We start from the raw sequence: 9801 nt of genomic DNA, 5'->3' as shown, positions 1-9801 counted from the left end.
GGTTGTCCCAAACTCACAACTTTTCTCCTATATCTAATATTCCCCTTCCTCCCTAATCTTCTCCTCAACTACAAATCTTCGTCTCATTCTCTCACCAAACCACTTATTATTCTAATTCTAATCCGAAAACAACTAACAAAACCACATTAGAAGTTACTCATCTCTACTGTTTAAATGAGATTAGCCGAAAATCTAAATCTTATCACGAATATCCGTTGAAATATAAAAAATGTAACACGATACTTTCCAACCCGATATTTACACTCTAAACCGAATTCCCGATATTTCAGAACAAAAAAAATGGATTCCATCAAAGAAGAAGCAGAATTATTATTCGATCCAAAAACAATGAGAAAAACGAGACCCGGGCTCAAACGTCTCATTCTAATCACTTCAGTTCTCTTCTCTTTCATCTCAGGTATAATTTTTTTCTCTCTCTTTCTTTTTTATATAATTAATTAATGTAATTTAATTGTTGTTTATTATTATTTGTAGGACTACCGTTTTTATTGAAATCAATTGAGATATATCGATCACCATTACCATTTCGAGAAATTCATGATTTATCGGAACGTATTGAGTTAGATAGTTTATATATACCATGTAGATTTCAAGTGGTGGCTTTAGGGTTTGATGGAAATGATGGAAATGAGAGTGTTGTGGAGAAATTAGGGTTTAAGGTGTTGGAAAAAATGAGGGAGTTGAATGGGAATGATTTGGTTTGTGGAGGGTGTGGGAGTAATTATACAGTTTCTGTTACGGTAGAGAATGAGGGAGGTAATTGTGTTAGTTATGGTGATACGGGTTTTTGGCAGTGTGGGGCGGTGGATGCTTTTGAGTTTGGGAAGAGTGATGATGATGAGTTGGATGAGTTGTTAGTGAAAGGTTTGGGTGGGAAGGTTTATAGTGTTGTGGTTGTGAATAGAGATGAGGAGGTTAGAGTTGTGGTTGGGAAATATCGGCATGCTTGGGTTACAGGGAGAGTTGGGGAGATGAATGTGGTGGATAATGTTGCAAGTGTTTTTGTGAAGTTTTTTATGAAGGGTGGGAAAGAAGAAGGGATGGCTCAAGGGGAATTTATGCCTGTTGGTGCTGATGGGAAAGTTGTGCTCTCGTTTAGTCTCTTGAATGCTGACCCACAAGATTGGATTTACGACTGGTAAGAAATTTTGTCTTCTGTTTTCGCAGATATTTTGTTATGATTGACTTATAGTTAGCAGTTAGTATTACATATTGAAACAAGTAGTCTAATAAGTGGCTAAGTGCAAATCTATCTTACTGAACCCTTTGCGGTACTTGCCGTATATGGAAACTTAGGTTTGGTTGACAAAGAGTAAGACCTGCTCGTGTTATTACAGTCCATGGTGATTCCAGACATTGTATTAAGGGACCTTAGTTAGGAGTACTTCATTATTGAACTTTGATGTGTAGTCTGTTAGAGGTAACTCACGTGTTCATGGACTAGTCACAAGTAAAAATATACCATACCAGATGAGTATGTGACATGTAGGGGAAGAGAGCATACTACCTTTTCAGCAGAACTGTCCCTCAATGAAAAGTTAAATTTCTAGAAGATGTTGTGTTTTTAACCAATTATTATTATTATTATTATTATTTGTTTTTTGTTTTTTGTATTTTGGTTGATAATCAACAAATATATGCTGAAAAGTGTACAACTTACCAGTTATGACATGTTAAAGACTTCTTAATATAATCCTTAGGCAGTTGCATTCAGATGAGTGGACAAATATGCCTCTCTGCATTCAGATGGAATTCCCTACTGGGCAAGGGAGGGGGGGTTGGTGTTATTATATTTTGTTGAGTTGTACTGTAGCTTAGCTAGTAGCTCGTTTTGTTTCACCTTTTGTTTATGTAGTGATTATGTAATCTAGGGCATCTCACCTTATTACTTTCCCATTTGATAGTATATAATACATATTACCTTTACAACAACTTTTGCTTGAGGTAACAATTTTCTAGTGAATTGGGTTGAAAATGTGGAAGGTTCCTATAACCTTTGCAAGTGCTTAAAAATGTCATCCATCTTTTAATGTGATTCCTTTGTACATTTCTAGAGTTGAAAATTTATTTCTCATATCATCTGTGGCAATCCACTTACGATGGTATTTGCAGGGATTTCCGAAACATAGACGAGATTTTCTTGGCTCCTGTTGTAGAGTCTCTGGGAGCTGTAGCAAACATAAGTGTAGAAAGCCAAGTAATTAAGCCTCCTACATTGATGTGCTTAATTTTAAGTTTCTGTTGTGTACCTCTGATGTAATGTGTTGTTTCTAATGGTCAGGTCCTGCACTATACGCCAAAGTCATCACATTCTTTATGGGACGAGAAGTTATCCAGCTACATCTTTAGCACCAATGATCTTCCATTCTTTGTAAGATTTTGTTCTAATATTGGAATACATAACATCTAAATATTGTGATTCTAGGGTTTCGTCATAGTGCTGTAAGTTTCAGCAATAATCTCATAGTTTGTTTCATCTGTCAAACTATTGAGCACTGAAATTGGAGGTAACAAGCATTGATATTAACACGTCTAGCCAAGGAAATATGAACTTTATGAGTGTATGATCTTGTTTAACGTAGTCGTGGTTTGAATAACAAGCGATCTTCCATTAGGAGTAATAGGGGAGCTTCTGTCCAGGTTGAATTAATTATTTTCAGTTTTATATTTGAATCTTGCTTGGACAACCATAGTCATTCGTATTATTATCATATGACTTTTACATCTCGGTGTAGTGCAATAAATGAGAACGCCATATATACAACTTCTCTTTGAAAGGTGGGTATATGTTGAAGAGCACACCACAAAATTCAATAATTCTTTTTTAATAATCATTAGCTGGTGTGCCCTTAAAAAAGTCCGTTTGACCTCCAATAGCCGCCACCACCATTGTGATGCAACCACCACCATCTCCTCTCCCTTTTGCTCCCCTTCCTTATTCTCTGTTTCTTTTTCATCTTCTTGTTTTATGATGAAAGAATACATAGGAGAATGATGCGTAAGAAGAAGAGGAGGCGTAACGATTGTGTGGTGTCAAGTTGTCAACAACACTGATGGTGGTGGTGGTGGTGATCGTCACCATCATTGCCTCAGTGAGATGGAGGTGACGTAGGTGTCCCGGAAGATTTTGAATGGGACATAGGAGTAATTTTATTTGCTATTTAGGTAGCCGCCCTTCAATATATGATGGGTGTAATTATGGCGAGCTGCGAGTCTAATTTTTTTTTTTTAAGTGATTCATTTTTTATTCATAAAGGTAATCATTTGATGGATTTACTTGGATCAATTCAGTTTTATAACTATTTTAAGAGTATAAACTAATACTGTTTTGGAAACTAAACAGGTTAATTCAAATGAATGGCACTTGGATACTTCTATTGCAGCTGGTGGGCGGTCAAAAATATTGCACTTTGTGGTGTATATCCTTTCACCCATTACCCTCAGACACATCACCCACCTTACTTTAATTTGCAAAAATAAGTTTAGCTTGTTCAAATCTTTGTGACTCATGGAGAAATGTTAGCAATGCAAGATCTCATCATTTTATTGACCAGGGTAGTCAATTCTGAAAATCGTCACTCTAATGTTTGACATGAACAGTTAAAGTGTAGGAACATCAACCTCTGCTTTGTGCTTATTCGAAACTTTAATGTATAATTTATTGGAACATTACCTTTATCATTGTTTTTTCTTCTGATGAAGCTTATGTTGCAAAAAAAAAACTTAAAGTAATTATCTTCACCACTTGGGTGAAAATAAATTGGAGGCTGGAAAGTGGGTTTGTGTCATACGTACAAAAGTTTTGTGTCATACATACAAAAGTTTTGTGTCTATCTAGATTTTCAGGGGGAGTGGTGGTGGTGGTCAATTGGAAGCTTCTGATCATTCTTTGTCTCAGAAGCTTCTGATCATTCTTTGTCTCAGAAGCGGCATCCTTCCCTTTTAGCTAAAGACTTAGATGCAGAAACCATCTTCCCCTAGGTTCTATAAACGAACTTCACTTGATGTGTAGACAGAATGAGTAGTACGCCCTCTAATGAATATAATGGAAAAGAAACACTATGAATGTATATGACATTCAGTCAAGTAAATAAACCAGCAACTGTGTGTTGGGGGTACCACAGCATCCCATACACAAAATTTTTTAAAGGCAATATCTCTTAAAGATGTTTCTGCTGACCTGGACCTTTTGCCTGTGATCTAGTTAAGCCTTGAAGAGCTCCTTGTTAGTTTTTCATATTTATTTCGCATGTTTATTCGTAAAAATTTGTCGAAATTTTCTGTGGTGAAGAAGCATCTGACATGGTTTATTTATTCTATTTCACCAGATATGTACCATCTGCAGATGAGTGCCCACTCCTATTACAGCTTCCAAATGGAGAGACTTCTATGACAAATGGATTTATATCTCCAGTGAGTTGCTAGTACCAAATGCTTCCTCATCTTATGTTTCCACCAATATTTCTTGGTGGGAAATTTTGTCGTGTAACTAAGTTTTAAAGGGAACACTGTGTAGATGTGGGGAGGTGTTATTGTATGGAATCCTTCCAGCTGTTCGAGAAATTCCAGTAGCAGAAATCCTGTCAGGCACACATTATCAGCTCAGGTCAGAAACCACCGATATGCAATTGGTTCAGCATTTTTTTTTCAAACTGTTGACGTCTTCTAAGCTAAAAGTTCGAGGAATCTCAAGTCAAGTGCAAAACCTGCTATAACTTGCATAATCATCTTTGGTAACCTGCTGAATGACTTTTTGTCCTTTTGGCATTATTCCAATTTTGATATTACCATTGCATTTATATGTCAATCTTTTTTTAGTTAGACAAATCCCTGGTGTGTTTCGATTTTATACTGTCACATGTTTCCTACGTATATATTTCCGCATCTGTACATTGTGTGATTCACAACCAATCCTTGTATGTATTTTACACCACCATGAAATGAGAAAATAAAACTCTCTTTTTGTGGGTTTACTTTCAAATCCGATTTATATGTATTCATCGCTAAGCCTATCATATTCTTGGGTATCCATATCTAAGCCCATCATATTTCTTGCTGTTACCCTAATCATAGAAGAGAAATATTAATGTCATCATAAGCACAATCTTTTGAATGATAAAAATTTTAGTTGCAATCAAATATGTAAGAGGCAGGCTAGCTAGCCATCCCGAAAAACACTTAGACAATGAAGTAAGGGCTCATTTTTGTATGGAGATGTTTTCCACACGATGGAGATCATATCCACAAAAAATCAGCTCATTTGAGTATGTCTAACCTTATCAAAAAGTGTTGCAAAAACTGAAAAAGTGTGGACCATTAGATAAAGCCTTAAACTCAAACACTTGTTTTGACACAGTTACACATAATCATGAGCTAATATTTGGTGGATATGATCTTCATCAAGGGAAGAACATCTCCACAAAAAAATGAGCCCTTGTGTAAGTTCACTTTTGGGTCGGGGTGGCTACTTGGGATGGTTATTTGAGATGACTAGTTCTCCTGCCCAATATGTTAATGGTAGTTACTTGATATTTGAGGAAAGCTTAATTTAGTCTTCTGAACTACTTTGTGACTGTAAACCTATAGGGGGTTCCTTCCTGCCTTGACAAATTAAGAGCATACATTGATTCTTAGATGTGTTCCTAATGAATTTTATCCTGCAACAGGATCTTCAGAAAGTCTTTGAGGTTTTCATGGGTCAGCTTCGACAACTTTTTGGCCTTAACTCTGACAATCATTTTGCTGCACAGTCAGAAGTCTCCAATTTTTTGGCTAGTGCAAGAGGATTTACGGAATGGTGAGAAGTCTATATATATACAAACTTGTGAAGCTATATTACATGATAACCACACCCTTTTTACTGATTCAACTATCATATCAACCTGTTATAGGCAATTTTATGATACCAAATTTATTTTACCAGGAGCAGCATCTCTCTGCATTTCAATATTTTAAATCCAACATATACAGTTATCATGCACTTATGTCATAGAAAATGCGATTACTAAAATCAAGACCTTGTTACTTCTAAATTACAAACAAACTGGTTTGAGAATCTCTATAAATCTTGAATGCTATTTGTTGTAATTCAGGTTGTGTATGGAATTTATGCTGCGAGTGTTCATGTGTCTGTGTGTCCGACACAGATTTTTCTAAGAATATGAAGTGTCCATGTTACTAAGGAACTTTTGTGATATACTTGGGAGTATGGGGTGATGGGATGATCTTGTTGATTAATGCATTCCTTTGTCAGTGATTTAAATTTTTAAGATAAAATATTACTGTTTTTCTCTGAGTTGAGGTTGATAAAATGTCAAGTTTTATTACTTTGGTTAATCTTCTAAGACACAGAGGTAGTCGGACAGACTTAAACTGTTGGCAAAAAGAAGGATCACTTGAACAGCCAGTCAAGTTTTATCCATGGGAGTGGCATCACATCATTTTGTATTTCACACTTCTTTCTCTTCTTCCATACGGAACTACATGCATGAATGGGAATCATTTTTCAATTTGGGACCGCCACACAATTTATTTCCTGATTATGTAAGTAGTGTCAGTTCCAAACTTTTTGAAAGCTTGTTTCTAAGAATTTTTTGTTTGGGCTCGCAAAAAATAGTAGTGTCAGATGAAATCTGGTTATGTCACACATAACTTTCAATCTCCAAAATTTAATTCTTATTAGATTAGTATAGATTTATTGTTTGATGATTTCTTTGGTCCGTATTACTCATACAGAATGGTCAGTAAATTGTGTCCGTGATGCTATTTGTTTTCTAGGGAATTGGATGTTTTGTCTCGGCACCATACATGTTCGAATCTTATTTCATGTGTCACAACTCTTGGATCTCTTTCCAAATTGGTACTTCTTGATGCTTTAAGATAAATTTTAATACTAGTTTTTTGCATCGATTATCTTTTATACCCCATTCCTTAATCAGATTACGTTTTGTTCACTGTGCAGGTGCAGTCACTTCCAAGGATGATTATCAAGGATGAAATTGGGAAACAGGTTAGCTTTGATATAGTAGTTGCTATTTTGATTTTATTTTAGTTTTGCTGGGTGGAGGTCTTTTATTCTAAAAAAAATAAGCTTATTGAATAATATACAGCAAGCACCTTTTTCTGCACAACTTCCTGTATATGTTGACTGTATACATAGTGGTGAAGGGAGACATCTTGGCACCATTTTGCCGCATCCTTGGAGTAGAGAATCTTCTCCAATGGAAATCATCTTCATTATGTAAATCTAGGCTGTCATGTCCAGGCCTATTAAGAACTCATAAAAATATGATGCAGCCAATATCATCATCCTGATCGATTGTGGGTAAGATTTCAGAACAAATTATTTGTCTTATCTAATTGGGCATTTGGCAGGTGAAAGTTTCACTAGAGGCTGCAAGTCTGGCTCAAAGCAATGCCTCTCTCGGAATTTATGACTCATCAACTGGTACTTACTCTCTTAAACACTAATGAATGAAAATAAGTATGTATGGCATGATAATATTCATCTTCATTTCTTATGATGAGACTATATAAATATGCATCTTATGTTGGTTCCCTCTTTTCAGTGTTGTCGAGGAAAGCAAAGGCACTAGCTGAGGACGCTTTCTTTCATCCCTCCATCATGTCAATCAGCTACTACTCGTTTGAGCATTGCTTTGCCATCTACACGGTTGGTATTTGTATACTGGAGGCTTCTCTACCGGCATTAACCTTTGGTCACATTAAAATTTTAAACTTGTTAGCCTCTGTTAGGCCTGCCCAAGTTGTAACTGTACATGAAATTAGCCATGCAAATGGACTCATTCAATAACTTTCCCTTGTCTAGTCTAAGGTTTTGGCAAAGTGTGTGAAGTAGAACTTGTACCCTCTATGAGGTTTCTTGTTCCTCTTACCTGTAATTAATGTATGTACGATTATACGGTCATCATATAAAATGCTACAAAATGTACTTTTTCTGAAGGCGTCCAGTGGTCTACTTGTTAAAACTTGGGCTTGTGGGCCAAAGGTCTTAGGCTCGGTTACCATTGTGGGTTTCATTTATTTAAATGTGAGGACTTTAGCTTTGCAATTTATGCATGTCCATAAGTATAGCGTTTGCTCATGTGCATTGTCGCTTTTGGCAGCCGTTCTTTCTGCCAGTTTCACTGCACATCCTTCTTGCAGCTGTCAAAGAGTTGAAAAGGTACAAACAGGAGCGGGCAAAGTATGCTGCATGGAAGGCCAAAGAAAAGTTGGAAGCTTAGTATCTCACTTGGGCAAATCGATGAGGTAAGAGGGTTTTGGCTAAATGTGGTTTCAATGTCATTTTCATATTTGAGGTTCTATAGGCTTTCAGTCCATTCTATGACGAGATCACTTAACGAAACACATTACTAGTACTTCTACCTTCTGTTGTCTTATTCAGCTTCTTGCCAGTTTCAATTGATGTATATGTTCAAGCTCTTTGTTTATGTCTGAGCCTTGAGGAGTATGTAGAAGATATATAACTTGCTTCTTCTCCTCCATTAATTAGATTCCTCTTTTGACAAATAAGGCCAATAAGATGAGTACAAACACGTATCTATTTTGCTTATTCACCCATCTCTCCCACTTCGATTGACAGAGTTGTACCTTATTCAATTGAATCTTGCAACTCTTAGCACATATATAGTAATTTTTTGTTTGGATTGTTATGTCTTTTTAGAATATGATCAGTTAGATTACTTCACCGTGCATCAAAACTTTGACTTGCTAGTCGCTGAGAACAGGGCATTTGAGTTTTTCACTCTGGTATTGTTCAAAGTCTGATTCCCTGCTGATTAAAACGTCGATCAAAATACATGGACTGATTTTCTGTTTACCGGAGGTGGCCATGTATTAAATGTGATGCAGGCTGCAGTATTAACCTGTTTAGTTGTAATGTTTATATGTAATTGTTTTATCTATGATTAAATTCTATGTTCACTGTTTCAGGTTACCCAATTTTTTTAGCAGAGACCCAGGTGGTGGTGCAAGAGTAGTTGAGGTGGTGAAAGATCTTCAATTGTTTCTTAGGTGTTTTTCTGTTGCGACATTCAATATTTTTTTGCCCATAGTAGGGCCGAAGTCATGAGAAAATAACCCACTCTTTGTGTTTTGGAACAAATTAACTGAGGCCATAAAGACAACACCTCCATATTGAAGTATTCTAGATGCCAATCGACCATGAGGTGTGTGCTGAAGTGTACCATGTCTTCAGAAGTGCCCATGTTGAAATTTTCCACAGCTTTGTCAATACTGCCGGGCTTGTTTGGAGATACATTATCTTTCTGAAGTCAACATATATCTCCTGGGGTTTGGTTCTTGTACTGATGTATTTTGGGATCTCAGATTGCTATAGTTTAAATGGGGTTCTGATTTTTTTGTGCCTGTGTGTAAGTGGGTGTAAGATCATTTTCAAGGGATATATTGTACTTTCATGGTGCTTAGGCTGTGTAAAGTGTAAGTGCATTGTAAATGAGTTTGTCATTGCCAAATCTAATTTAAGTGGGGTTTCCTCATTTCTTTTTCCTTGATTTTATTTTTCTTTATTATTATTGTATTTTTTTTAAAAAAGTTTGATATGTGAGAAAATAAGAGTAACACGTCTTTTTTGGTGTTGTTGCTTGGTATTAAGTGAGATAAAGGTTTGTTATTGTCAATCTGTGAACACATGAATATGCGTGTGAGGGAGTGTGCTGGAAGATAGTCTCCTCTCCGCAATTGTAGTGCATTCTCTGAATTATTTTCACTTCAATCAGTTTTGGAGCTGTTTTCACG

At 36.2% G+C, this 9801-nt stretch overlaps 1 protein-coding gene across 2 annotated transcripts; it reads left to right on the top strand.

Moving 5' to 3' along the window:
• On the top strand, positions 1-9557 carry LOC147499383 (uncharacterized). 2 transcript variants are annotated; one of them, XM_086561197.1, is made up of 14 exons: positions 1-418; positions 496-1159; positions 2134-2218; positions 2303-2392; positions 3365-3438; positions 4350-4434; positions 4538-4627; positions 5688-5818; positions 6799-6880; positions 6983-7030; positions 7396-7468; positions 7590-7693; positions 8148-8292; positions 8977-9557. In XM_086561197.1, the coding sequence occupies exons 1-13, from the start codon at positions 301-303 to the stop codon at positions 8265-8267; spliced, it is 1764 nt and encodes a 587-aa protein (XP_086417323.1). In that variant the 5' UTR covers positions 1-300; the 3' UTR covers positions 8268-8292; positions 8977-9557. The 2 variants fall into 2 exon arrangements, 1 of the variants encoding a protein (XP_086417323.1); XR_015195844.1 differs by having other exon boundaries at positions 71-418; positions 8188-8292; positions 8977-9102.
• Positions 9558-9801: the final 244 nt, after the last annotated feature.

Source organism: Coptis chinensis, chromosome 5 (assembly GCF_015680905.1).
Source record: "Coptis chinensis isolate HL-2020 chromosome 5, ASM1568090v1, whole genome shotgun sequence".
In the NCBI taxonomy this organism is placed as follows: Eukaryota; Viridiplantae; Streptophyta; class Magnoliopsida; order Ranunculales; family Ranunculaceae; genus Coptis; species Coptis chinensis.
This window is presented reverse-complemented; position numbering and strand designations above follow the sequence as displayed.

What these genes read in the sequence shown, in the direction of transcription:
- LOC147499383 (XM_086561197.1), top strand. Translation starts at nt 301, where the DNA reads ATGGATTCCATCAAAGAAGAAGCAGAATTATTATTCGATCCAAAAACA. An exon ending in ACATAAGTGTAGAAAGCCAA is followed by an intron (nt 2,219 to 2,302) that starts GTAATTAAGCCT and finishes TCTAATGGTCAG; the next exon opens with GTCCTGCACTATACGCCAAA. An exon ending in ATTGCTTTGCCATCTACACG is followed by an intron (nt 7,694 to 8,147) that starts GTTGGTATTTGT and finishes CGCTTTTGGCAG; the next exon opens with CCGTTCTTTCTGCCAGTTTC.